Below are 27,988 nucleotides of genomic sequence, written 5' to 3' on the forward strand. Positions count from 1 at the left end.
GGCCCCTTTAAGGCGCGCGGCGGCGGCGCGGGGCGCCCATGTGGAGGTGCTCCATGCCTTGTTGTCCTCCGCGCCCATTGGCCCGCGCCGCGGTGACATATTGTAATAGGCCGCGAGCGCACTGCGGGGGGAGGGCCGCCCGCAAAACCCGGCGGCCGGAGTACTGCGCCGCCGGCCCGGCCCGCGCTCGGCGCCGTCCCGCGTGGCGCAGCCGCCCCGGGGCGCGGCGGCGGTGGCAGCCGCCCGGTGCGGCCGGCGGGGCTGAGCGGCCGCCCCCGCGCGGCGGAGAGCCGGGCCGGCCGCCGCGCCCCGGCCCGCCTCGTCCCGTCCGGGCGGCGCCCCGCACTCCGCGCCGCGTCTTGCCGCCGCCCGCCGCGTAGTAGCGGGGCCGCGCCAGCGCCCGCCTGTTGTGTTTCTGTTGCCGCCCGCCATCTTGTCGCCAGCGCTGCTGCCGTCGGGGCGAGCCGCGGGGCGGCGCGGCGCCTGCGGCCGGGCCCGCCAGACCGGGGAGGCGGCGGCGGCGGCCGGGGCCCGCGCCATGAGCATCGAGACGCTGCTGGAGGCCGCGCGGTTCCTGGAGTGGCAGGCGCAGCAGCAGCAGACCGCACGTGGTAAGGGGCCGGCCGCGCCGGGGCCGCCGCCTGACAGAGCGCGGCCGGCCGGGGCGGCGTGGGGACGAGGCCGAGGGCGGCGCCGGGCCGGCCGCGCCGGCACGTCGGGAGGCGCGGGCCGGGGCGCGGCGGGGGAAGCCCGCGGCGGGCGGCTGGCGCCGCGCGGGGAAGTGACAGGGCGCGGAGCGGGGGGCGGGGGGGCCGGGGAGGAGCGCGGCGCCGGCCCGGCGGAGGCTCCCTGCGGGCGGGGCGGCCCCGGGCCCGCCGTCCCGGCCGCGCCGGGGGGCACCGGCCGCCCCCGCCCTTCGCTGCGTGTCCGCGCGCCGCGGGAGGGGCGGGGGCGGCCGCGTGACGCGCGAGGCGCCGCCCTCCACCACGTGCGCGGGGAGCGGCCCCGCCCGCGCGGCGGGAGCCCCGGGCCGGCCGCGCTGCGGGCACCGCGGGACGCGGGTTCGGGGCTGCCCGGGGGGCCCCGCGGCCCCGAACCGCCCCCGGCGGGCCCAGCGCACGGTGTCGCCGCCGGCACCGCCGCCCCGGCCCTGGGCTCCCGCTTCCCGGGGTTGGTTGTGCTGCGGCAGCGCCTCGGCCGGGCGGCAGCGCCGGCTGCCGACGGCCCGGGAAGGGCCGTCCCGGTGGGGTCGTTCCGTGCCGCGGCTGCGGGGGGCGGTGGAGCCGCTGCAGCATGAGCTCAGTGACACCGCGCGTACCTGCGCAGCGCGGGGGGGGCCGCTCTTTGTGCGGCGCTGCCGCCGGAGCCGCGCACCCATTGTTCCGTGATGAGTCATGCAGCAGATAGTGGATGTTGCGAAGCAAGAGAGCCCGGAGACGTGCAGGGGCAGGAGGCTTCCCGAACAGCAGCAAACCCGCGGGTCTCCGGGCTGCGGTGGCGCCCCAGCCCAGCCCCGGCACCCGCGGGCGGGAGCAGCCGCCGCAGCCCGGGCAGGGCGGCGACAGCTCCGGGCGCCGGTTCGTCACCTTTCTGGGCAACGTGCACAGTGGCTGTTCATAGTCACGGCTCTGTGGCTCGCAGGTGGTCAGTGTGCTCTGGGTGTAGCAGAGGTTAAGCACTGGAGAGCTCGTATTAAGCAGGGTTGTTTATTATATTTTCTGCTACTAGAAAGGATTTTAATTATTACCCAGCTACCTCACGTTACGAGAATATTTTGTAAATGGATGCAACAAGTGAGGGTCTGGGATACATGGGAAGAAGAGTTGGCTGCAAGGCAGGAGGGGCAGGAGTGACCCAGCGGCATCGCGGTGGGCAACCTCTGGAGACAGGAATTATTTCCGAGTGGGGTGCAGGAAAGGCATTGCACGAAAAAAAAAAAACCCTGGAGGTGCCGTTTCCTACCAAAGGCCGCTGCAGGTGGGAGCTGCTGGGTGAGCTGCGCAGCGCCAGCGCCGGGCTCCCTGGGCTGTGACCGCGGCCTCTGTGTCTGGGACACACACCGTTACCAGTTCTGCTGCACAGACGCGTCAGGGCTGCCCTGGCTGCTGGAGCAGCAGCACCGGTGCAAACGTGGCTGCCCCAGGGAAGTCCTGGGCACCAGGAAGGTGTGTGGCATGAGAGGGAGGAGCCCGTCACTCGAACTTCAGGTAACAGGAATATGTCAGGGGAGAGCACAAGCAGAGAAATAGCTGGGAAAGACTCTTTAGGCAACAATAAAATGTCTAGATTGGCTTCCTTCCGTCTCCTTCTTCTTCCGCTCCTTCCCCTTCAAATGTGTGTTCAGAGAAGCTGTACAGTCTGCATTACACCCACAGTTACACGGCTAAGTCTAGGGGTCCAGTCTGGCCTGAAAGCCAATCCAATTTGGGAACAGCATTAAACATATAAAATAAAGCTGGTTTATGGCTGTTGGAGGTGCTGCAGGGTGCTCGGCCTCAGGAGAGCAGGACGGGACCTGCTCCGGAACCCCTGCTGAGGGGACTGTGGTCTGCGGTGTTCCCTGCGGGTCTGCCCAGCCCGTGGCCGGGCTTTCCCACCAGCTGGGTGGGAAAATACCGTAAATACATACGCTGTTGCTTTTTCAAACCTGGGAGTAGAGGAAGAAATGAATGTCTTCCATTCAACCAGGCATTCATCATTCTGTGTTTATGAGGAAGAAAACTGGTAGAAGGAAAAATGTTTTGGAGAAAGGAGAGCAAAATGCTTAGCGGGGGAAGAGGGTTAAGGTGGGGCTGGTCCTGCTCCCGGTGATTCCCGGTGATGGGGACGCTGCGGTGCTGAGCGTGAGGCACAGCCGCTGCTGCCGCCGGTCCCAGCACGACGGGTCACCGTGCCACCTCCAGCTGCTGTGTCCTGCTCTGCTCATCAAGTGCTGGTTTCCACGAGGACACACGTGGCATCCAGGCGCTTCCAGACCTCACACAAGTGCTGCGGAATGTCCAGTTTCCCCGGCCACAGCCGGTGCCTTTGCTCAGGTCTGGTTTGTTTTCCGGCAGGTACGCACATGGCTTTTCTGGCTACTTCAGCCTCTTCCACCAGTGGATTAAACCATGTAGGCTTTGCTTTTCTTCATTGATAACCAGAGCAGGTCTTAAGGGCCGTTGGTTGCTTTGGGGAGCCGTTGGCGATGCTGTTTGGATTTGCCTGCATGGCTGGGGTGAACCTGCTGCGGCCACCAACCCACAGTATGCTTCAAAATGTGTTTACAAGATGTTCATCCAAAAGCCTGTTGAATATTGCATATTATATGTATTAATATTTCAGAGAACATGATTTCAAATTGCTGAAAACGAAATACATCAGCTCGAGATGTTCCCATAAGAGGAACAGCTGGAGGGAGTCTGGTGCAGCCATGATCGAGACCTCGGGGCGAGGACGACCTGTGGCGTGGGGATCCTTGAGTTGTGCCCTTCGGTGTTGACGCTGAGTCCAGACCTTGCTAAAACACTCGCTGGAATTTGAAGGGCGCAGCACAAGTGGTTGGTTATCGCCCAAGTAAACCGGGAGCAAATGAAATGCAAGTAACAGACTGAGTTAGAGGGAATTGTATGCTTGTTAATTAAAAACTACCCAGATATATCTAATGATGTTTACATCTATAGAATCCTCACTCTTGATGGCATTTCCACAACACAAACATTTCTGCTCTTTACTGACTTAAAATATTGTTTTTTGGAGACTCTTTTCCTTGTGTGCTCATTGCACATCCCAGCTCGATCCTGTGGGTACGCCTGGATTTGCTGCACGCTGCGTGCTGGGCTTGCAGGGCTCGGAAATAGTTTCTTACAGATGTTTGTGACGGGCTTATATAGATACGCAGAGAGATGTAAGGAAAATGAAACTTCGGTGGTTTGGCTCATCATCTGCACTCCTGTTCGAATGCTTGGCAGACTTCTCGTACCTGATGACAAATGTTATGTAAATTATGATACTAGTAATAATGTTGTTTGGATCTCATTAGTTTGTGGGGAAAAACCCAGCAGATTTGGGGAAGGCATGGGGAATTGATGTTATGCATTTCTTCTTGTGACGTTAATGCCATGGGAATGCAGACAATGACAGACGCACCTGCACATGCACCACGTTGGCCATATCCTTCATTTCTGGTTGTTTCGGGTATCAGGATTTTGAAGCACTTTGTCCACATCTGGGCTTTTACGCTTCATAATGTTGCTGCTGCTGCTCACCCTTTCTCTGTAAGCAAGTGGCTCGTGTGCTCAGGAATGTGTGTGTTTACATGTGCACAAACCCTGAAGTGGGCTCCTTTTTCTGTCTGTTATTTGCAAACTCCAGAGACATTTGACTTGAATTAGAGGGTGGCCGATTTCTTTGAATTTAGGTTAATCCAAGAATGTTTCATCATCAAAGAAAACAAATGTATTTATAATTGCAAGTAACTAATGTTTGTTTTCTTAGCGTTTTTCCCATAGCTATTCATCCATGACCCACTCAGCTTACATTCTCTGCTTCGCTTGATGCTGCACAATTATGTTTATAAGCCTCTCATTTTTTTGCACATTGCCAGCAAGGGTGGTGACCAAACAGCGAGCAGAGTCCTGGTCTTCTCCCATCTCATCCAACTGCCGTTTGGCACACGTCTTAATTGCATGGGATTGATAATGAGCGGTGTGGTGACCAGACGGGTTCCTGTGGCTGCAGGGCCACCCACCCTGTGTGACCCAGGCGTTAACTGTGGGCAGAGCTGGCTCTGAGTGAGAGCGGCGGCCGGGGGAGCTGGGGGGTGGCGGCTGGGGGGCAGTGGGGGAGCTGGGGGGCAGCGGCCGGGGAGCTGGGAGCTGGCAGGGGTGACCGCCCTGGTGCTGCCAGCTGGGGTGACGGGGAAAGCTTCCGACGCCTGCGGTGCACTCTGATGGGCAGATACCCTTGGATTCCTATCTGCTTTCTCAGGTAAGGAGATAGGATTCTGAAGGGTGATCTGCACATTTCCATTCATTTCCTTGAGAAAGGGCTGGCGGCGTGAGCAGCTGGTGACAGCAGCCGCTGTCCCAGCCCCGGGGTGGAGGCGCAGCAGGGGCTGGTGTTCTCCCCGTGGGATCAAGGGATGTTATGTGAACTGGTGTTGAGCACACACTCTTACCTAGCAGGCTGGTCACTGACTGACAGATCCGGTTTTGCCGTGACTCAGTGCATGCCATGAAGTGCATAACCAGCCTTGGCCTCCGTTTCCAGCGCTGCTGGCTGATGGGAGCAGTTCGCAGCGCACGTGCGCCCCGAGGGGCAGCGACCTGCTGGTGAGCAGCAGAGTCTCTCTGGCACGTTGGGTGTCTGGGCTTTTTGTGCATAGTTTGTTTATAATACGGTTTATTAAGTCAGCTCATGTTTACCAGTCCTTTCCAACCAGTATATTTAAAGCACATCCTCATTCGCCGTGTTTCTGCAGACTTCGGTGTGTCCCGCTGTCCCCAAGGGGAGACAGCGTTGTCGCCATGTGCGCTGGGGCAGGCGGGGTTGGATCCTGTCTGTCCTCAGTGCCGCATCTTGCTCTGAACCGTGACACAGAAGCTGCTCAACTTGCAAATAGCTGCTTATCAGAACATGTTCCTTTGTCTCCCTGTTTCTTGCAAGTGCCAGGGCTCGGTGGAGAAGCACCGGGACAGCGTGTTGTGCAGAGGCAGCTCTGCTGGTTGTGCCCCTGGGGCAGCTCTGGCGGTGGAGCGGGTCAGTCCTGGTGTGCTGGCTGTGCCACCCGCCGGCACAGCCGGCTGTTCTGCGCCTCATCCTCAGCTCCATTTATCCACAGAAAGGTGCCATGGAGTTCTACATCGGTGCACCCTCTCGAGCTCCGGCGCTGCGGCATGGATCGTGCGTGGCGCCTGTGTGGCTTGAGGGCACCGGGGTGGTCTCTGTATATATAAGACTGCCCATGATGGATTTATTTTTTTAGCAGTCTTGATCTGTTTTCTTTTCCTTTGCAGTACTGCTAAATCCTGGCCATTTATTTCTTGTGTCCACTAAGAGTTAGTTATAACTAAAATGCAGCTAAAAGGACTATCTGGAGCTGATTCAGGGTTTCAGTTAAGCACTAGAATAGCAAATTAAAGCACAATGTAAATTATCCATAGAGATTTGAGAAGCTGTTGCTTTGAGAAACGTCTGCCAGGTATTATTTAGCGATGGTTGATTCTTCTTTGGGACTTGGGAGGTGAACTGCAAGATTTAAGGGTCTTTCCAACCTTCCTTTCTGCGTTCCAGGAGCATCAGTGGTTTTGTTGAAAGGAAATACTCGCTTCCTTGTAAGCCGTCTGTCTCCATAAAGTAGCAGTAAAGAGTGTTGGCTCCCTAGATTTTATCAGTCAGGAAGATCACCATGTTATTTCTCTAATTTATTTCGGGTTTGGATACTGAGGTCACTGATTCATAAGCGTTACAGATAAGCCCATCACGCTGAGAGCACTAATGGTCTGTCCTGGTTGGTGCTAGGGAGGGATGGTTGATGTGAAGGCTGATTTTTCCTTTGCTTTTACAGATATGACATGGAAGGTGGGCAGATGGAGATGTATTTGTGCTGTTCACAGTGGCTGGTGTCGGGTGCGGTGTGCTGGTGCAGAGGGGGCTCCGCGGGGGTCTCCCGAGGGCCAGCTCAGCTCCCGCTCCTCTGGAGTGTGTCACCCGCCTCATTTCTGATTGCGATGCGATTCAGTGTCATTTGTGAATAGCGTGCTTTAAAATCTGGTTTAGTCTTTCTTTAGGAAGAGAAGTTCACACAGTCTGTGTGAATAGGAAGGAGAATGGGATGTTTTGGTACCAGACTGAAATCTGACACAGCGCCTAGACCAGCAGCAGCAGCGAGTGCTCTCGCTGAGGAGCCGTCAGGTGCCTCGAACCAGCTCTTTGCCGCGGTGCTGCCGGCAGGGACCATCAGCTGCGTCCCGACCGGGAGCCCGCGGGTTTGGGGAGCGGTGCCGTGTCTCAGGGCTGCCACGCTCCCAGTGGAGAGCTAGCCAAACAGCGTGGGTTTAGCAAAGGTGGGAGAGAAGAGTTGGGCTTATGTTGTGCTCTTGTCAACCAGAGTTCAGAAGGGCTCAGAGAAAGGGTCGCAGTTTTGAAGAGGTCTTGGTCCTCAGCTCGTTCCGAGGCAGCAGCAAGTGCCCACGGCTGTTGCTGGTGTCAGCAGCCTCAGGTCTGGCTCAGGGTTTCCCTGGCTCAGGTTGAGCCTTACTGGTCTCCAGTACTGCTGACTGTTCTTACCTTCCCTTTCCTGGTTGTCCCCTGCGGAGTCTGGGACCTGCAGGAACAGAAACTAACCCTCGGGCTCCAGCCTGCCCTTCCTCCCAGCGTGGCCGTCAGCCTTGGAAAGGGAAATACCTGGAGACTTTCTGTCCCCAGCACTTCCAGGAGCGACTCCTGTGGTGACACCACTGAAGAGCTGGTGCGAGTGAAATCCAGTGCACTGCTCCTCGGGTCTGTACTGGTTTGTGCTGTGCAGTGTCAGCTCCCAGAAGCACTGAATGATTCAGGGAAACGCTTCAGACTATTCAGAAAATCACAGAACTGCCAGTGCCTGACTGTGGAGTTAAGGGTTACTCTCTGTCTGTTCTGGGGAAGGACCTTTAAGCATACTTGGATTATGCAAAAGCACATGCTGCTGGTAAATTCCGAGCACTGATAGTGTCCCTAGACGGGACTGCAGGCGTGCCCGAGCGGTGCTGGTGGCGCAGGGCTGTCCCTGGCTGCTGCCAGGCACGCGTGGGGCTGCCGGCACGGCTGCTGCCGTTGCGGGCAGCGCTGGCTGCTTCAGACCGCTGGCATTTGCAGGGCAGGCAAAAGAGAGGAGAAAAACCGGGCAGATTAGTAGGTAACAAAGTTAAGAGTGCCTGCCCCGTGTATTCCCGGCCCATCAGGGCCCTAAAATAGCGCCAGTCTGCTGGTCAGGAGCGCTGACCCTGTTTCTGTGTCCTCCTGAGACAAGCTTTGCTGTTGTGTTGTGGCTGGCGCTGCTGCCGTCCTCACGGTGTGCTGCCCCGGCGGCCCGGGTCCCCGCTCTGGTGACAGGGCCCTTGGGCGGGGGACGTGGGCAGGCGAGGATTCGTGTCCCTCCTGCCTCGCTTGTGTTCAGACCCCCGGGGGTTTGCAGGGCTGGTTCAGTCCTCAGTCCCTGAGATGAGGGTGTGAAGAATGAGTGGAAATGACACGTAATTTGGTGTGCGCCTGCTGGTTCAGCTGTCCCCTGAGCACAAGAACATGCCCTAAGCCTTGTGTGCTTTTTCCAGGCTGGTTTTGCAGCAGCTCATGTACCGAGTGCTCCGCACGTGAAGGGGTGATCCACACGTGTGTTGGGCGCACGGTGCGCTGGTTACTGTGCATCGTTTGTATCTGTGAAAGAAAAGTGGGTGAACTCATTTCATATGGATAAAATTAAGAGCTCTAGGGGGCTTGTTTAAAGAATGTCTGTAGTTTGTTTGCAAGGTGTGAGCACAGAGTGAGCAGGAGACAGATCTTCGTAGCTTGATGGCAGCGTTTCTGTCCTGACGCGGTGTGAGTGTCAGGAATTGGCGGCTCAGAGACCCCCCGAGTACTTTTGCTGGCTGGGGGTCCATAACGTGGCTCCTTTTTGCCATGGATGAGTCAGACGTGGAGGACAGTAGCTCACCGGTGTCAGATTCTGGCTAAAAACCCCTTGAAACAAATTCTTTAGCTCAAGGGAGCTCAAGATTTGCAAGACCAAAAGCCTTGTTGGCAGCTCGTCAGCAGCCCTAGGGCTGCACCTGCTTTGCAGAGACATTTACGTAAATATTTCTGATCAGTAAGGCAGGCTTGTAACCGTACTTCCCTGTTCTCTTGGCTTCCCCGATGAATGAAGATGAATTGTTGCACGAGTTCCGCTGCCAGCCCCTGCTCGTGCCGTGGCCAGCGTTGCCATCAGCGCAGAGTGCGGCTGCAGGTCTGTTCTGGATCCTCTGCTGTTGCGACGCTGGTGCCAGGAGCCAGTGCAGGTTCTGGCGGGCCCGCGGCACCTCGAGCAGCGCCAGCAGCTCCATCGGCCGCCCGCGCTGCCCCCGTCCCCGGGCAGCTCTGCCGGTGGCCGCCGGGCTCTGGCGCGGTGCGTGCCTGGGGGGCAGGTGCTGGTCGGGCCCCGGGGCGCTCGCCCGGTCCCCAAGGCCGCCCCGGCGCTGGCTGCCCGGCCAGGCGCACACGTAGGAAACACCATTAGTCAGCAGGTCACCGGGGTTGAGTTTCCTCATGCGTCCTGTGCCAGGGCCATCACGTTGACTCTGGCTGCAGACCAAGCAGCAAATTGGAGCAAAAGAATTGCAGACAAAGGGCTTTTATTTATTAGTTATTAATGCTATTCAGTCGAACCAGTCTGAAATCATCGGTAGCTGGGATTTATTTTGTTTACATCAGGGGATTCCTGCTGGGGTTTTTGCCACCCTGCTCTGCTTTCCTCCTTCCTTTAAGGAAATGTTGATAATTATATTTTCTCAAAATATTCCAGGGTAGAGAAATACTGCATTCAGACTCTGAGCTTCTGTTCTGGAGTCAGTCAGATCTTGAGCTCACCCTCTGACTTGGTGCTACAAGCGGTTGAATTAAAATTTTGGATTTGAGTCTTGGGCAGCCACGGGGAAAGTCCTGTTTGGACGTGAAATGCTCCCAGATCACTGAATTTCACGTGGTGCCTTTCCTGGTGCCGCCGGGTCAGCCCGGAGGTGCAGCCCTGGCGCTGGAGCACAATCCGGGGGCTGGTTCTGGTGTCGGTGCTGGGCAGCGTGGGGCTGGGGCTGGACCCGCTGTGCTCTGGGGAAGCCTCTGTATTCGGGCTGGTGCTGCAGCCCTGAGCTGAGCCAGGGAAGAACAGTTTTGTTCCCTTCGTTGCCCTCTCTCACTTTTGCACTGCATCCCCTAAATCAAAAGCTGGGTGAGAAGGTGCCTGAGCAGGGGCTGTGGGGCCGGGCAGCCCCTGGCTGGGGAGGTTGCCTTCCCGGGGAGCCCTTCTCCCGTGTTCCACTTGTATTTAATAGAGCGTCTTCCTGAGGCAGCAGGCACGGGCTCCCGGCCGGGTGCTGCCGCGGCTCGGGCAGGTCCCTGCATGGTGTTCATCTTGGCAGGGTTTGCCCGGGCAGCCGGGCCCTGCTCTGGACCCGGCACTGGAGGGGACTGGGTCAGGCCGTTCTCTCCATGTGGTGCTGGGACTGCAGCAGGAGGTTGGTTGGACAGTGTCTTGCTTTCCGTCTGCTGCTGCGATCCTGGCGTCCCAGGAGACGTTGGGGTTGCTGCAGATGGCAGAGGAGCCAGGAGTTCCCTCGGCAGTTTGGTCTCAAGGGCTGAATGCGGGAGCAGCGTGTGGTTTGTATTTCAACAGTTCGTGCTGGAGCAAAGGGGTGGTGAGTGGAAGGTGCAGCAGGGCTGGGACGCAGGATGGGTGTCCGTCCGTGTGACCCCGAGGCCAACATCTCCCTCCCAGAAATGTGGTCACCAGCCCGCCCAGAGCCCTGGGCATGGGGAAGGCCGGGAAAGGGCCATTAATTGCTGTCGTGTTTCTCTTTCAGAGGAGAATGAGAAGCATGAGAAACTCCGACTGGAGAGGGAGCAGGAGCAGAAGAAGGCCAGCAAGGCCAGCGCGCCGCGGCTGAACAGCGCCCTGCCCTCGGAGGAGGCCCGCAGCGAACTGCTGGTGCCCATCTCACCCCCGGCGCCCCCGCCGCCCGCGCCCCTGGCAGCCCCCATCTCCGTCATCCCCATCCCTGTTGTCACCAGCCCCCCCCAGCAAGCAGCCCAGACCACGCTGTCCCCGCCGCTCGTCCAACGCCACCAGCCCCTCGTAAGCACTCCCAGTGTCACCAAGGAAGGACCGTCGGTCGCCCCGGTCATCCAGCGGCCGCCGGGCCCGCTCCTGCCGGACGGGAAAGCCGCCACCCCCCCGTCGGGCAGCCCGAAGCAGCTCCAGCACTACGCGGCGCCCGTCCTGGCCATCTCCCAGCACCATGTGGTCCAGCAGCCCATCCAGCCCCAGCCGCACCCCGGAGCAGCCCCACAGCTCGGTGCTCTGAAACTGGCTCCAGCAGAAGACACGAAACCAAATGAGCAAAAGAAGAGACCTGGAGGGTGAGTGCACCTTGTGTGTGGAGGCTGCTGAGAGGGACCAAACAAAACGATACCGAAAGCTGCATTGGCCTGGAGCAGCTACTGCTTTTGCAAAGAGTTGTCAGATCAGAAATGCCAAGATCTGTGGATGTTTGGATGTTTGTTTGGTTTTTTGATAGCAGGGTTTCTTAGCTTGGTGGTTTTTATTTTTCCCCCCAACTACACACCACAGGATTCTGTACAAGGATTTATTTTTCCAAGCCAGAGCTGTATTAGGAAGCGAGTCCCAGCACTGCCTGTCTGATCTCAGGTGGCATCTGCTGTTACATTTGGCAAAAGATCTCTGCTTGTACTGGTCAGGGAAATGGTGCAGCAAGGCACCAGGAACTTTCTTGAAAACTGGGATGTGACTTGGGAGGTTTTATTTCTCAGAGCAGAGATCACCTTAGCCGCTGTTTCAGTTTCTTAGTGCTGTAAGTGCTAAGGGCTTGTTCGAAACTCCTGCAGCTGGAAGGGACTCAAGGCTGTTTAATCTGTCCCTGCCCTCGGACAAGACTTGTGACTCTGATGTTGCTCCAGGTTAGTGTTTGTCTAACTTGTTCTTAAGGACTTCGGCTGGTGGAAGCTCTGTCTTCTCCTTAGGCGGTTGTTTCCAGACCACAGTATCTTAATACGTAGTCTGGTATTATTTCTCGTGGACTAGGGGAACAGATGATTCCCTTCTTCCCAGCAAGCTCTGCCCTGTGTCCCTTGGCCCTCACTGTTCCTCCCTGCGGGACCAGCCATCTGGATCCATTCAGTGCTGCCTTCAGGCCACGTTGTCCGGCCCTCAGACCATTCCCACTGCCCGCAGCTGGCAGGTGACTCTTGCACCGGTGGTTAACATGGTGTGAGAGTCCTGCGGAGGCAGAAAGTCACTCTGTGTGTCTTCCCTGTTCAGTGCAATAAGGCAAAGGTACCTGGGGAGTCGGGGCCGGGCTGGGGTCTGGCAGGAGCTCGGGGATGCCGCTGGACCCTCCTGCGTGCGGCCCGGCGGCCGCACCGAGATGGACCTGGCAGAGCTGGGGGCCCTGCAGCCCCCCCGTCCCCCCAGCCCCAGCAGGTGCCAGCGGAAGAGCCGCACAACACGCAGCCCTTTTGGGGTGGGACCCGCTGGAGGGAGCGTGTTGGCCAGGTCATTGTTGGCCTCGCCTCCTGCTCCTTCCTGTGGGGGCTCAGGATGTTGTTGTGTCAGGTCAGGACGTGGCAGTTCACTTTCTTTCCCCAGGTCCTCTGGTCCTTACGGCGTTTGCTCTGAGCTGTAGTGCAGAGCCGCTGTAACCGGTTGTGAGAGGAGTGTGAGCGCGGGGCCGTGAATTGGTGCTGACCTTCCCCGGGAACAGCCTCGGTGCAGGGAGCAGTGCTGTCAGTGTCATCTTGTGGGAGCAGCAGGAGATGTAAGATGCAGTGGACAAAAAAAGGGGTCACAGTGTCTTTTGGGATGCAGAGATCCCAAAATACAAGAAGGGAACAGCAAAAGTAACGTAGATAAGACTTTGTAAAGGTAACGGCCTTTGTAAAATGCCAATATAATTCCTTTAAGATAGACTGTGATCTTTAGAGCTTGTCTATAAAACACACAGCTGCAGAAATGATAAGTATATTTGTGCTTTAGTGAAGCGATGCTGCAGTGATGGTGCCGCGGGGGTGCCCGTGGGGGCAGGTTTGGTGTCCGGGCTGTCCTGGCAGCGGGACGGCCACGCTTGCACCGGCAAACCGCCTGTGCCGCCGTGCCGGGGCTGCTGCCGTCCCGGTGCCGGGGCAGCACCTCCGCTTGTCTGTGCCCGCAATCAGCGCTGTACCGTGCAGGGTTCCTAGAGCTCCTGGTGCAGGCACAGACACCTGTCTGATGCTGAGGTTTGCTGAGGGGCATTTGGACGGGTGACCCCAAGGGACGTGCTCCTTGTCTAGAGTCACTCTAGACTTGAGCACAGAGAGTCGCCTGCTTCAGCTTGTAAGTGTCTCGTGGGAAAAGACTGTCAAATACTTGTTTTTAAATACCTGAATGTTTATTAAATATTAGGCACCTCCTGAAATGCTCACCTCAATGTTGGTGTGTTTCCAGCCAAAGGCAAAGAATTACTTTGCACAGTGTATGGAAGATATTTGAAATCTCCACCTGTCTACTAATGTACTTTATCACTACTATAGCTAAAAAACAAAGATAACATGGATTTGTTTGGCTTTTCCTAAAAGTATTCCTGCAATTCGGAGGGAGGGACAGACCAGAACCCCCAAACCCAGGAGCTCGCCCTGGTTCTTCCTTTAGGCGTGACTGGAGGGTTCCTGGATTACTTCACTATTTATGCTCAGCTGTGTTATTTCAGGCACAGTAAAAAATGAAAGCAGTTTGAAGCATGTCTGCCAAGTCCCGTACACTTTAATTTGAATCTGCATAAATCTCACCCCACTGGAGTGTAGGCGTAGATCAGAAGTGGGTCAGAATCGGGGCTGTCTGGAACTTCCACACAGTTCGCACGTTGTCTTTCCCTGCGGACAGGAGCTGAGTCTGTGCATATAGACCCACGTTACAGCTGTTTGCTTCTTGTGTGCAGTACATGCGCAATGCTTATCCCGTGGAATATGCTTGTAAAGTATGGATTTTATCTTGATACAGGATAGGTAGAAATATATATGCAACTAATGTTAAACCAGCGATATCTGAACACCTCTCTTGCTTTTTAATATTTACCTGTATATCCTAGACACACACACACTGCTGAAAGTACAGGTTGAATGGCAGTAGTTTTAAACCTGACACTGAGTTTATCTTTGTTCTGTTTGGGTTACAGGGTTGGGACCAGGGAAGTACATAATAAATTGGAGAAGAACAGGTGCGTAGAAAGCCAGGGGCTTGATTGTTTGTGGGTTTTGTTTTTTTAATTGTAATTCACCTTCCTTTTTTCTTTTTGTTTTTTTTTTTTGGCTTAGAGTCTGTCAATATTTGTTTGGCTTTGATGGTTTTTTATTGTTTGTTTTCTAACAAATGAACAAAATTCTTAGTGACTTTTAATAAATCTTGCAGTGTTGCTTTGCTTTCTTACAGCTCAGTTCTGAATTCTGCATCTCTTGCTTCCCCATGTGTTTTACTTAGCTGCATAATTGCATTACAATAACCCTGCAAAGCCCTGATCCCGCAAAGTAAATCCCCACGTGCATAATGGTATAACTTCGCTTTTGATTGAAAGTAATAAAATAGCCAAGACCAGGGGTCAGTGTACAGTGTGAATACAGAATAAAGACCTGTTCCTGATCCAAAACTTGGACAAGCTAAATTGGAAATATGGTGAAAGTGGAAGCAACAGCACAGGGAGAAGAGATATTTCATTTAAGGTTGCACAACGGTTTCCTAAGAAAGCTGGGACTAGAATGCAGGCGTTGAACCCGCGTTCCTGCTGCGCTGAGCTGGGTCACTGTGAGCATGCAGGTGGGCTGGGGTGCTGTGCACATGTGTCAGTGCTTTGCTGGATTAAGGCACTAATTAAGCTCTCCTCCTCTGCTAAATTGGTTGCTGGTGTGTGCTCCCGCAAGCTGACAAACCACCTGTGTTTTCTTTAGACGTGCACATTTGAAAGAGTGCTTTGAGACATTGAAACGCAACATCCCCAACGTAGACGACAAGAAGACCTCAAACCTCAGTGTCCTAAGGAGTGCCTTGCGATACATCCAGGTACGTGGAACGCTCGAGGTGCTGGTGCTCACTGTGCAGGTCTTTGTCTACGCCAGAGAACGGTGCTGACTTTGCTTAAACCAGGTTACTTGTCCTCTGCCTGCCAAGGACAAAGGGGAGAGAAAAACTCCCATTCCTCGTCCTCCTCCCATGTGACTGTAGTCATTTGTAAACTCCAGATTTCTAGAACACTCAGATCTTGTAGGAATGCTGGTTTTGTGCAGTCTCCTTACACTAGAAGTTCTGGTTAACCACAGGTCAGCTGTACCTGCTGTGGTGATGCAGTGACAGATAATTCAGATGTCTTAAAGAGGGACGCAGGCTGTTGAAATTTAAGCTGCTCCTTTTTGGACTAAGGTGAATTTTAATCCCTACGTTTTGGGGAGGTTTTCTGTTTGCTTAACCAAAACAGACAGACTTCTGTGAAGGTTTTGAGTGCCTCACATTTTTGATGACATGGAGATACAAGTACGGGTCATTTGCGCAGAGGCAGGGAAGGACTGGAATTGGGGGTTGCAGCGTGAAGCTCTGGGTGGATGGGGTACCAAGAATGAGTCTGGGAGAAAGTAAAATGCAGTTGTGGTGTTTGCAGGTTGGGTGAAGTGTTAGTTTTTGCTTATTGTTTTTTATCTCATATTTGACACTGTCAGCGGTTTCGTTGACTTTGTGCATTGATTTGTTCTTATGCAGCATGTTTTCCATATTTAATATTTGTAAAAGTGGTTAATGGTAGCACAAAAGAAATTCTTAGAGATGTCCTCTGTGACTGTGAAATCAATAGCATGCAATGCAATTAAAATTCATCTGCAAAATGAAAGAGTTGCTGAATTTATAGCGCACATGAAGAGAGCCAGTAGACCTAATACATTTTGGCTTGGAATAAAGGGTGCTGAGGAATGTTCGCCATGGGCTTTTCTACAGTAAAGTCTCTTCTTTTTTCCTCTCTTTCTTCCCATTTTCTTCAGTCACTCTCAAACACCATTTCATTCCTGTGTTCAGAAGTACTGGACATTGATTACTTGCATCAGCTTTACTTTGGAGAGTCAGTAATTCCTCATGACCTTTCAGAGTTAGACCAGCTCAGCCCTTTTTATCAGTTTTCACTGGCAGCTTCTCTTGCAGAGCCTTTGGTTGGGGCAAATTCCGGCGGTACCCAGCCACTGGGGGTGGCAGACAAAAGGAAAAGATCTGTGTTGCTCAAAAAGGTCGTTTTTGGAGACGTGGTTGTGTTGTAGCCTAGTGGACATTAGAAGAGATCTGAGCCTTGCATTTGATTTGGGGTGAGCTGGTGTCGGTCGAGATGAGGGGCACGATCGGGGACTGCGCGGGGCTGGGACGCCTCTCACAGCCCAGGGGAGGTGAATCACAGCCTCGTCTGCGGACAGGAGCACAGAATTAGTCATGATTACCAGAAGGAAACAAAGGAAACGTTGCCTGCTTGGCAGCAAACTGTGCACCACACTCAGTGTGTTCCACGAAACAGGCTTGGTGCTCACTGCTCTCCCTTGAAAAGAGAACAGGGGAATTGTGCAGAGGAGATTTAAAAGTAAAACCTCTTATTCGCAATATAGCAAAGTACTTTTTCACAAAAGGGGAAAAAAACCACCAAAAAACCAAACCCGAAGAGTCCTGCAGAGGAGGAGAGCAGCGTGCGGCCCTGGAGCTTGGCTCTGATCTGCACCCGCGCAATGTGACCCTGCACTAATTGTTCAGCATCTCCTCCTGCAAAATCCTTTTCCCTTGTTCCAGCTGGAACTTCTTAGAAACAGGCTATTTGTTTCCTCGGCTGGATTTAAATATTTGTATCTGCATCAAATCAGATAAGACAGAAAGTCAAATTTTGAACTTCCCATGGAGCTGTCATTGTAATTTATCCTTAGAGTTGGGCTTCTGCTCTGCAACAGTAAATTAGAATCTCTGCAATTAAACACGCTGTTGCACAAGGGAAATCAGGCTGAAGGCAGCTGGAAGTCAGTAATCATTTCAACGGGTGACGCTGCGGGGCGGTGCAGGCGGCTGTGGGTGGCAGGGCTGGGCTGTCCCCGCGGCCACGGCACCGGGTGTTCCCCGCGCAGAGCCGGTGGCTGAGCACACGTGTCACTCGGGGCACCTCGCCTGTTGCTCTGCGCTTTCCTCCCTGCAAAACATGAGTGAAAATGCTGGAATGGCTTTTGGAAGGTTTCTAAAATGTGTGAAGTGACGTGGCAAAAATGCAGTGGGAAGCAAATGCGGTTTGCTCTGAGAGAGCAGAGAGGGGGACCGTGACAGGTCTGTCATGGCACTGAGGGGACCTGCTCCTGTGTCCCTGCCGCTGGGTGTGGGGACAGAGCCCCCCACGGGGCCGTGGGGACACGCCGCAGCCGTGGCGGCCGTGCGCTGGCTCTTTGCATTTGGTTCTCTATTAGGGATTCCTTGCCCTGTAGGAAGTGGTGTAATCGCCTTAGTTGGAAGCTAATTGAAGCCCTTAAGCAAGACTGTTTTCTCTTCTGTGTTGTCAAACTGTGCCTGTCACTATGGTACCTGAACACCTTCCAGTTTCAGGGGTTATTTTCTATTACGTGTTTAGTGTAAAATGACATCCAGGCGATTTGCTCCCCAGGTGACATCAGGACAGCCAAAACGAGAGAGCTCGGGAGCAGCGCAGCCGCAGCCCGGCAGGTTCGGATCACACCGCCAGTCTGGCTGGTTTGCCAGTTGGAGACAAGTGCTGACTAAATGATCAAGTGCTTACAAAATATTAGACAAAGCTGAGCTTCCCAGGACGTGCAAAAGGCACAGATAAATCCTTTGAAGATGGCAAAGCAGAGTGCTGCTGCGATCCAGGTGGCTGCATGTGCTGTGCAGATATTGCAAAAGGGAGGAAAGTGCTGTGATTGTGTTGGGGCTTGGTACTGCAGAGGAGTCTTTGCTCTGTCCGAGAAACACTTTGCTCACAAACTCATACAGGTCATTTACCAGTCCTGCTTGCTGCTTGTACTGTTAGAGATAGAAAAGAGCTGGGATGAACTTATGATTTATAATAATTTGCCATTTCTTGCCGCAGGGAGGGTTGAATTTCTGTCTGCCCAGGAGCTGGCTTGGGCACCGTACCCCACGGACCGACACCAGCTGAGAACTTGTCTCTTGGGCTGTGCCTGTGGTCTTCCCAGGAGTCACCCGGGTACATTTTTGTTGCAAATCAGTCTTTTGGTTTTTCTGGTTGTGTGCACTTAGAGAAATGTATAAATAAGTGGCAAAGCCATTTAGAAGTCACAAGACCCTTGGTAATGCTGAAGTTTGGCTTCAGGTGTTACACAGGTGGAGGACACTACAAACACGCGGTTCCTGCTGTCGGAGGATGCTGAACCACAGACAGACCCCACACATCCGACCTTGGCATTTGGTCTTGTCTGAACAGCAGAGCTCATTTACATTCAGGCACTGTAGTGGCTGCGTTATTGATCAAAATGCGTAAGCCAAACTGATGCTGAATCCAGTTAAGTTCCCCACCTTGCAAAGTATAGCTGTAGCTGCTAATTTTATTCTGTGCCAGCCACAAGGTGAATATACTTGTCTTCTGTAAAACTTGCTGGTAAGACCTGTGTCCGTGAGTGCTTCCAGTGCCTCCATCATGTGAGCAGCGCTCACATGCCAAGCAGCGCTGCTTCGTCGTGTTTACCTGACCTGATCAATTGATTCTATCTTGTCTAATTAGCCTGAATTTTGTTGCCAATAATAAAGGCTTCCAGCAACAATAGGCTGTGGTCATGCAACATGGTGTCATCTGGAGATTTCAGGAAGTGATGAGAAATGAGACCTTTAAAAAACTAGTGTTCAGTAAAGTAAAGCAAGTTGAAAGCTGCTTAAGAATATGCAATGGGTAAGAATTAGTATGTGGGGCTGATCTTCCCCTGGGTTGGTGGGAGTTGTTCACGCACAGCAAGTGCAGTGTCTGGTTCTTGCCCTTAATGGATTTTAGCATCAGAGGCACGACGTGGGGCTCCATCGGTGTGGGAGACGGGGGCTGCCGGGCCCTGGGCACCCGCGTGCCTGGCCAAGCCGACGGCCTTTCCAGCGCCCCTTGTGTTTCCAGCACCCGTTGCATTTGCAGGGCCAGTTGTGTCTCCGGGGCCAGTCATGTTTTCGTAGCTCCCAGCACCAGCCCGGGCTGTGCTTTGTGTGCGGCAGCACTGACGGGGTGTTCGCTTTGCGTGACTTGCGCGGTCACTGAGCAGCAGAAACGTGGGATTCCCTGGTGAAGCAGTTTGGTGCCCGAGCTGGCGCGGCTGCCAGAGCTGCCGCTGAATCGCCGCCTGTGCCGTCCCTGGGGCTGCAGCACGCGTTGCTGCTCCGGCCCGGGGCTGTTTGCAGGACCGGCCTCAAAACGCATCGTGCAATAGAGTTTAAAAATGCCCAGTGTTTGAACCTTGTCGAGTGAGTGCAAGCTATTTTGTAACCTTTGCCAAAAGGGATGGTGTTTGTTTTTTTTTCAACAGTGTCTTGCTTGTGACTCATGTGACAGTTTGGAAAGGGTAAAGAGAATTATAAATACTATATGTGCTTTTTAAAATTGTTAGAGAACCTACATCTATCATACTGCTGTCATGTAAGCAGTAGTTTGAGGAAGGTTGTAAAAGCCAAAACAAGCCGTAAGTGGAGCACAGCGCGGGCGTCGCGGTGCTGCGTGCGTTGTTGCCCGTTCAGTGCCATCGCTCGTTCTGGTTGTCACCCGCTGTCAGGAGCAGGAGGGGACAGAGCGCGTGTGACGTGACAAAGTGGTGACGAGCACAGCTGATTGCGTGGGCTTCATTTTGTGTGTCATGTTGCAGAAGTCACCTGCCTTTAAAACAAAGCAAAACCCCCAAACAAACAAAAATTCCCACAGACATAATAACTGTTCGGTTGGGTTTGTGTTTCTGTTCTGTGCTGAGAGCCCGGTGGGGACGAGCCGAGGGCCCCTGGCAGGAGCTACAGGGGTGGTTTGGATTCCTGTTGTTGGCAGTAGCAAAGGTGTGCGTTGATGCTCTTCTAAAAATACAGTGAAGCAGTTACTGACCAATTAAAATTGCAAACAAATAGTTGCAATTAAACAATCATTGCGTGTGCCTGAGTGCAGCAGAGTTGAGCCCACGTTACACAGTGCTCTGCAGCCCTGGTGTTGGTGGCAGCGTTGCTAGACATTCAACTGCAAAATAATAAATGAGAGGGATTTTGAAACTGCTGTACAGCAGCAGGAAGGTGGTATCAGCTTAATCTCCTTTTGTCGTGTCGGTGTTACTCTGATGTGATAGAAATACTGATAAAACATGCTTTGGAGGATGTGGAAGTATGAGTAAGGTTTTTACAAGGCTCCCTGTCTCAGTTGGCATTTATCAAAAATTAATAGCGACTCTGATCCAGCTCGTGCCCTGGACTTGCCCTGCCGATTCGCTGGTTTTACACACTGTTCTGTGTGCAGCTGTGACGTCGTTTTTGTCTCTTTGCTGTCACCACGGGGAGGACCCATGTTGGGTGACCTGGTGAAACAGTGAAGCTGCTTCTGCGCAGGGTGCTAACATGTGCATCACATAAACCAGAATAAATGGGTATTTTTTTTTCCAATTTCTTTTTCTTTTAGTGGTCTTTCTCATCTTTTACATCATTGCGAGTTAAAATACTATATCAAGTTTACGTTTAGAATATCCCTCTCACTGTGGAATTCTTACTGTTTTTTTAGTCCCTCTTGGTGCCATACTCTTCGTTCACAGGCAGTCAGTACAGCACCCATGGGAGAAAACACAGGCTGCGGTCTGATGGTGAGGGCGTCAAGCAGGGGCTGTTGGTCCCGTCATGCTGAGACACACCTTGATCTGAATAACCAGGCTGCTCAGGTCATCTCGGGACAGCAGTTGGGGAGAACTTTGACAATTCTGGCTCTGTGTGAAAGAGGAAGGTGGATGCTGAGCTGTTGTCTGTACAGGTGGGTGTGAGCTGGTGCCATCTGTCGGGCAGGTACCTCGTTACTCACTGTACTGGTATTTTAGAACAGGAACCAGCTCCCTGGGGGTGATCGTGCAGGTTCCTGCGGCATTAGAAAGAACAACTCTTCATTTTGCTCCTCTTCCCAAAAGGCTGAGACCTTTGAGAGGAAAGCATCTCTGAAAGAAGATTGATTTCACTGTGCAAACGCTCTGCAGTGATGTTGGTGCTGCACAGGCTGGCTGGGTTTGCAGAAAGCCGGTCGATACATTCTGCTTTTTCAGAGTAGTGTGTGTGGTGACTCGATGGCACCTTCCTGTCATTTCACGTTTGGGGATTTCTGGTTTGTGACCTGTCCTGGGCAGTCTCAGCCCAGCAGGACATGCGGTGCCACACGAGGAGCCTCAGCCCTGGGACCGGCTCCACGAGCTGCGGTGCCAGCCCCGTGCCGGCGGTGTGGGGACGGTGACACCGCGGGGCCGTGCCAGCCCCGTGCCAGCGGTGTGGGGACGGTGACACCGCAGGGGCCGTGCCAGCCCCGTGCCGGCGGTGTGGGGACGGTGACACCGCGGGGCCGTGCCAGCCCCGTGCCGGCGGTGCGGGGACGGTGACACCGCGGGGCCGTGCCAGCCCTGTGCCGGCGGTGTGGGGACGGTGACACCGCGGGGCCGTGCCAGCCCCGTGCCAGCGGTGTGGGGACGGTGACACCGCAGGGGCCGTGCCAGCCCCGTGCCGGCGGTGTGGGGACGGTGACACCGCGGGGCCGTGCCAGCCCCGTGCCGGCGGTGCGGGGACGGTGACACTGCGGGGCCGTGCCAGCCCCGTGCCGGCGGTGTGGGGACGGTGACACTGCGGGGCCGTGCCAGCCCCGTGCCGGCAGTGTGGGGACGGTGACACTGCAGGGGCCGTGCCAGCCCCGTGCCGGCAGTGTGGGGACGGTGACACTGCGGGGCCGTGCCAGCCCCGTGCCGGCGGTGTGGGGACGGTGACACTGCAGGGGCCGTGCCAGCCCCGTGCCGGCAGTGTGGGGACGGTGACACTGCAGGGGCCGTGCCAGCCGGCGATGGCAACCTCGGCACCTCAGCATGGGCAGAGATTACCACTCAGTGCATGGCTCTGATTCGCGGCCTTGCTCGGGCGCTGGGGAGCTGAGTTTGTAGAGTACGAACAAAGGGAGCACCGTACCCGGGACCCATCCCAAACTCCGCTCTGTCTGCCACAGTGCCTGCTGTGAGATGCCTCCAAGAAAAATACAAAAATTGTGCAGCAAGATGTAGCGATAGCATGTCTCCATGTTAATCTGCTCGTCTCTGGCAGTCACAGAGCTGGCCGTAGCTGCTTTTGCCCTCCAGAGCTGCTGTCCCCGAGTCATCACATAGCTCAGGAAAGGCTTGCAAGGGTCCCACATCTAGCAGTTGTCGTTAAAAATAATTGCTCCATGAAATGCAGCACACTTTATTTTTGCTTGAAGAAAATTATTACAGTTGTACCAGAGACGTATTTCCCACAGCAAACAAATTGAAATAATTTAGGATAATTTTCTGAATAACAAGCACTGCAGTATTTTGGGGTCTTTTGGGCATCCGGAATCCATTAGCATCATAAAATGTCTCGACTGTTTGAAAAACTAAAAATAGGAAAACCAAAACACACAACCAAACTTAACACCTAGTCATTGCAAATAGTACTTTAATTCTTTTAACTTTGAGTGTCTCTAAACCTTGAGAGTCAGATCTGCTAAACTGGTAGAAGCCAGCACGGTTCTGCGGATTAGCTTTCCATGCTCTGTGTCTGTCCTGTGTCTTCCAGTCATTTGCTGCTCCTTTTTGGATTTATTCTTTGTCTTCCTGATTTGGATTCTTCCTGCCCTCCACGCTGATAACTGTTTGTTCTTTGTGCAGAGTGGTGCTTCAGGTCCTCTTGGATCAGCAAGGCCAGTGCAAATAGCCTTGTTCCAGCTGGAATTTTGTTCCAGAGATTGTAGCCCAATGTCTTTTTTTTATCAGGAGTTTTGAGTGCTAACAATGTGCAAATAGTAAATGTAAATAACAATGCATGTTCTAATTTTCCCACGATTTCTCTGCTCCAGGCAGATTTCCTTTTCTGTGAAGTATTTCAGTCTAGATCCTCATCTCTGCCCCTGCAGCTGTTACAGATGGATCCGCGGTGGGGCACAGAGCCCCGTGGTGACAGCCCACTGAGCGCTGGTCACGGCAGGACCCCTCCCCACGGCCCCCAGCGTCTCGGAGCTTTGGCTTGAGCCCGTCATGATTCTGTACTGTATTTGGGGAAAGCCCGACTGTAATCGTGGTCTGAGCATAGGCTCTCGAGGGAGCCACGCGGTTGCTGCGGTGGTGCCGTTGTGCCGCAACCTCTATTTTCCCATTGGTGGTACCAGGTTAGCGCATCCGGCGCTGCTGCGGGATTTCATCTCTAAGAACCAGCTGAATGAAGCAGTTCCCATGGAAACTGTGGCTTTGGTTCCCATGGCAACCAGCAGGTTTGGCACAGGCAGGAGGTACCGCCGGCACTGCCGTTTCCTCTGCTGCCATGGGTGGGACAGACCCCAGCTGACACCCAGACTGATCAGTAGGAATATTCCAAGCCATTAGCGCCATGCTCCATCTTTAAGGAGAGTCAGGATCTCCCGGCTGGGGTTTTTGGGAGCCGGGACAGAGCCCTGTCCGGGGCAGTTCGGTTCGGACTCTCTCCTGCCGTTTGCCGCGGCCTCGGGGCCTTTCTGCCTTTTCTCCCTCTCTCCCTGGATCGACAGCTGGGACCAGGTGCTGCTGCCTGGCACTGGCTGCTCGGTGCGGACAGAGCTCCTGAGGAATTGTGTTGAGTATCTCTTACTTTATATTCTATTTCCATTTTATATATAGTATTAGTGTCATTAGTGTTATTTTGTTATTTTATTAAAGTGTGTTTATCTCAATCCACAACTTTCTCCCTTCCCCGGCTCTCTCCCCTGTTTGGGGTGTGGTTGGGGATGAGCGCGCGGCTGCCGTGGTTATATTGGTTGCTTGGGTTAAACCACGACAGCGATGCAAACCCCAGAGTGTTGATAACACAGGCGAGCGTGGCAGCTCTGCCCACGCAGTGGCGGGGCCTGGGCGATTTGGGGACGGCAGGTTCCTCGGAGCCCCCGTCTCCTGCCGTTCCTGGTAACAACATCTGTGGCGCCAGGTCGAGTGTCCTGCGCGCGCGGGCCCGCGGCAGCCCCTGCAGGGACAGGCCCTTTCTGAGGCTGCAGCTTTGTTCCCGTTGTCTGCAGGACTTGCGGCTGCCCGTGACCTGCGGTGCTCCTCGACCTCCAGCCCTGCAGCTCCTGCCGTGCTGCACACCCAGAGCAAAGGGCTGAAGAATCCGATTCAAAAGGGCAAATCACTTTCATGATTGCTCGTTGATGAGGAATTTTTAATCAGCGAATGCCATGTAATAGAAGAAAACAGCTGAAATACGCTTTTGGAAAAGCTCATAATTGGAAGTGTGTTTTTAAATTGCTAATATCGTGTTTATATGGGGAGCTTTTTAGTAAGACCTTTTAAACCTCACTGATGCCAACTACAGGGCTAGCACTATTCTTGAGGCAAGCACAGAGAAAGCATTGGGACCATTACTTTCGATCTTGACATAAGAATAAGCAATTTAATTACAGCCAGCTATAAAATGGAAAATTCTTTAACAGTGGCTGTTACTGCGGAGTGACAACAGTAGTTTGTGTCTGATTTGTTTACCAAATAATGGCAAGTGGGATGCACACAAGGGCCAGATAGCTCTGAAACAGCCAGAAGAATGGGCACAAAGGAGCAAAACGTTACAGCTCTACCTGGACGCGTTTTACAGCAGCGTGACTGGTAACAAAACCAGCTTTGGACATGGCACTGGCCAGGTTCGTGTAGGTTATATTTGTCTTTGTTCTCCTTTTATTTATTTTTGTTCCATCTGTCTTTAGACTTTAAAGAGAAAGGAAAAAGAATATGAACATGAGATGGAGCGGCTGGCAAGAGAAAAGATTGCTACCCAGCAGCGACTGGCAGAATTGAAGAACGAGTTGAGCCAGTGGATGGACATCTTGGAGATTGACAGAATTATTCGACAGACAGTTCAGCCAGAGGATGACCAGGCATCTACCTCGACAGCATCAGGTACCCCTAATTACTATCTTCTTGTAATCATCACAGTACGTCATTGACACAGTTATAAAGTGGTGATGGGGATCTTCATTTAGCACCATCAAGGTTTCTCTGCATTCAGAACAAAGTAGAAGGTTTTCAGGTGTTCTGTAGTCATTGATGTTGTGTGACTGCCACTTGTGTGAAGTAAATTGAAATTGTGCATCAACATCAGGTAGATGCAAAGTGCAGGTTTGCATGTTCAGTCAGCTGGTAAATCACATGGAGCTCCCTGCGTTCAAAACTTAGTTCTCCTCTTGCACAACTGTGCATCTCTGCTCGTTAGAACTGAGCGGTGTGTGAGCATCCTGATGTACTTGAGCTTGGACATGGGAAGGTGTGCAGCCGCGTAGAGAAGGAGGAATCAGTACAGGAAGGATCACCAGAGTATTTGCACAACTTACTGAGCCTTCACGTTGTGTGAAAAGGATTCCCGGTGAAGATGAAATGATGCTGTTGAATCCCTGGCATGCCGTTTCCAGTGAGATGTTTGTGAGACAGGAGAGCGCAGGTGTTCTGCACACCGGGATCTGCAGCAGGAGGAGCAGGCAGGCAGTGGATGCGCGGTGCTTTGCTGTTCGGAGAGGGGAGGCTGCAGCAGTTCCTTCAAATCGTGGCAGCATTTGCTCTGGGCCCTCCAGGCAGATGATACGGCAGGTTCCAGGAAGGCAAAACCTGAGCTTTCGAATTCGTTCATGCTTGTATCGGGCTCATCACCCTCAAGCATTCCGGCAGACTCAGGGTGTAGGCTGATGGAGTTGAGAGTAGGAGTGTCAGCCGTCCGCCTCTCCTGCCGGCCTCTGCAGAAAACCATCGCTTCAAGCTACTCTTAACCACAGAGCTTGCACAAGGGGAGCATCTTCCCTGGTTTTCCTGCTGCTTCTATAACTTCTGAGATTTTTAATCTCTGCTGCATGGCTGGCTTTAGAGCAGGCAGTGCAAGATGCCCTGCTCGTCTTCCTGATCTCCACAGGGTCTGCATGTTCTTGCGTTGCTTTGGGTGTTCGCGGGCTGCATAAGAGTCCGTTTTCCAGAACCAGATGAGCTTGCTGACATGTTTCTCCATGGCTGTTTCCTTCCTGCTCTGGGAGCAGACGGGGTGGTACCGGCCGGTGGAACAACGGGACAGGAAGGGAAATGTTCCTCTTCCCAGCAGGAGCCCTTGGCAGCCCAGACAGCTCAGCCCCAGTGCTTTCCCTCTACCCGTGCCCATGTTGCTGCCCTTGCTGGGTGGGCGCTGAGCCCTCTCTGAGCATCCTCCCGCTGGACCACCCGCCGAGCCTGCCTGGGGAGGACAGGGGTGTGCTGCCCGCAGCAGCTCAGAGGAGCCCGCCGTGCCGTGCTGTGCCGTGCCATGCCATGCCACGCCGCTTGCCTGTAGCTCAGGAACTCTGCTTGCCGTTGTCTCTTCTGCCTCTGCTGCCTTTTAGGGAGGCTGGTTAGTCTAGTTTGTGCCCTGCCTGCTTTTTTATGGGAGTGTCTTCATTTCTTCCAGAGGGTGAAGACAACATGGATGAAGACATGGAAGATGACAGGCCAGTGAACTCGTTACCCAAACTCACCCAGCGCCAGCACCCAGAGCTCCTGAAAGCCGTCCCTTCAAACGCTGCTTCCCACCACCCGGCCGTTCTGCCTCAGCACCTCTCCATCCAGCAGAAACAGCCCCCCGCGCACGCACAGCCTCCCATCCAGACACAGGCACTGGTCCAGCCGCAGGCGATCGTCCCTGCACAGACTCACATCGTGGCGGCTTCGACCGTGCAATCGACTGTTATTGCCCACACCGCCACTACCCACGCTTCGGTCATCCAGACTGTCAACCACGTGATTCAGGGTCCACAGACCAAGCACATTGCTCACATTGCACCTTCCACCTCCAGCCCCGTGCAACTCACCACTGCTGCTCAGCCCATCGGCCACATCACTGTGCACCCGGCCACCATCAACCACATGGCCCACCTGGGCCAGCAGCTGCCCCTGTACCCGCAGCCCGTGGCCGTCAGCCAGCCCGTGGTGAGCCACATCGCGCACACCATCTCGCACCAGCAAGTGAACGGCACCGCGAGCCTGGGCCCGCCGGCCGTGATGGCCAAGCCGGCCGTAGGAACCCAGGTGGTCCATCACCCGCAGTTGGTCGGGCAGACGGTCCTGAACCCGGTGACTATGGTGACCATGCCGTCGTTCCCTGTGAGCACGCTGAAGCTGGCCTAGAGGGGCTGGCCCGACGGCCAGGGCTTTGTTGGGAACCGTTGCTAAACTCCGTACATTCCAGCCAGGCCGGACTCGGCGGGACAGCCGAGCGGCGGGACGGGCTGGGCCGCGCAGCCACCGCCACCGGGGACGCGGCCTCTGCACTCGGGTTTTGCTAATCTGAGAAAACTTCAAAGACAGTCGTTCATGGTGATTTTTTTTCCTTTTATGTGTAATCAGTGAAATATGGATATGATGTTCTTAAGACTTTTATTTTCCCCTTTTATGTGTTGCTTCTTTGTAGAATAAAAAAATGCTGATCTCTTTATTGAGACGTTGCGTAGAATGGGAAAAAAAATCATAGAAGTCTATATTTATATATATGTGTGTATGTGTGTGTATATATATGTATATACATATATATATAAATATAACATTTGAAGAAGGCCTTTTGTAAGGTTGATTATTTTGCAGGATTATTAGACAAAACTCATTTTTGGAGGAAGAAGACAGAGTGTCCTCTCTAAACAAGAAACTTTAAGATAGATGGTTTGGTGGACCAGGGTACATATACAGTGACAAAATGAAAAAAAGGTAAACCATGTTAAAGATATTTCCCATCAATACATTACATTTCAAAGAACCATCTAAAATCACTGTGACTTGTTATGGCATTTTAAGGAAATTCTCTGTCCTGTCTAATAAAAGGAAAAAGAATACACAACCGGACTTCATTTGTTGCAGTTTTATAAATGACTTGATTTTTATAGCTATGTCAAAAAAATAATGTTTTTTATTATTTTAATGTTTGACAGTGTTTTGTTTGGATTTTTTGGGGGAGGGTTTTGGTTTTTGTTTTGGCTTGGTTCTG

At 53.7% G+C, this 27,988-nt stretch overlaps 1 protein-coding gene across 1 annotated transcript; it reads left to right on the forward strand.

Annotated features, from left to right (window-relative positions):
• The first annotated feature begins 460 nt into the window (after positions 1-460).
• Positions 461-27,887, forward strand: MNT (MAX network transcriptional repressor). The gene is made up of 6 exons (XM_065647178.1): positions 461-611; positions 10,572-11,127; positions 13,938-13,979; positions 14,704-14,815; positions 24,708-24,900; positions 26,423-27,887. The coding sequence occupies exons 1-6, from the start codon at positions 539-541 to the stop codon at positions 27,136-27,138; spliced, it is 1,692 nt and encodes a 563-aa protein (XP_065503250.1). The 5' UTR covers positions 461-538; the 3' UTR covers positions 27,139-27,887.
• The last annotated feature ends 101 nt before the right edge of the window (positions 27,888-27,988 follow it).

This window comes from Caloenas nicobarica, chromosome 17 (assembly GCF_036013445.1).
Source record: "Caloenas nicobarica isolate bCalNic1 chromosome 17, bCalNic1.hap1, whole genome shotgun sequence".
Lineage (NCBI taxonomy): Eukaryota > Metazoa > Chordata > Aves > Columbiformes > Columbidae > Caloenas > Caloenas nicobarica.

What these genes read in the sequence shown, in the direction of transcription:
- MNT (XM_065647178.1), top strand. Translation starts at nt 539, where the DNA reads ATGAGCATCGAGACGCTGCTGGAGGCCGCGCGGTTCCTGGAGTGGCAG. An exon ending in GCAGCAGCAGACCGCACGTG is followed by an intron (nt 612 to 10,571) that starts GTAAGGGGCCGG and finishes TTTCTCTTTCAG; the next exon opens with AGGAGAATGAGAAGCATGAG. An exon ending in ATCTACCTCGACAGCATCAG is followed by an intron (nt 24,901 to 26,422) that starts GTACCCCTAATT and finishes CATTTCTTCCAG; the next exon opens with AGGGTGAAGACAACATGGAT.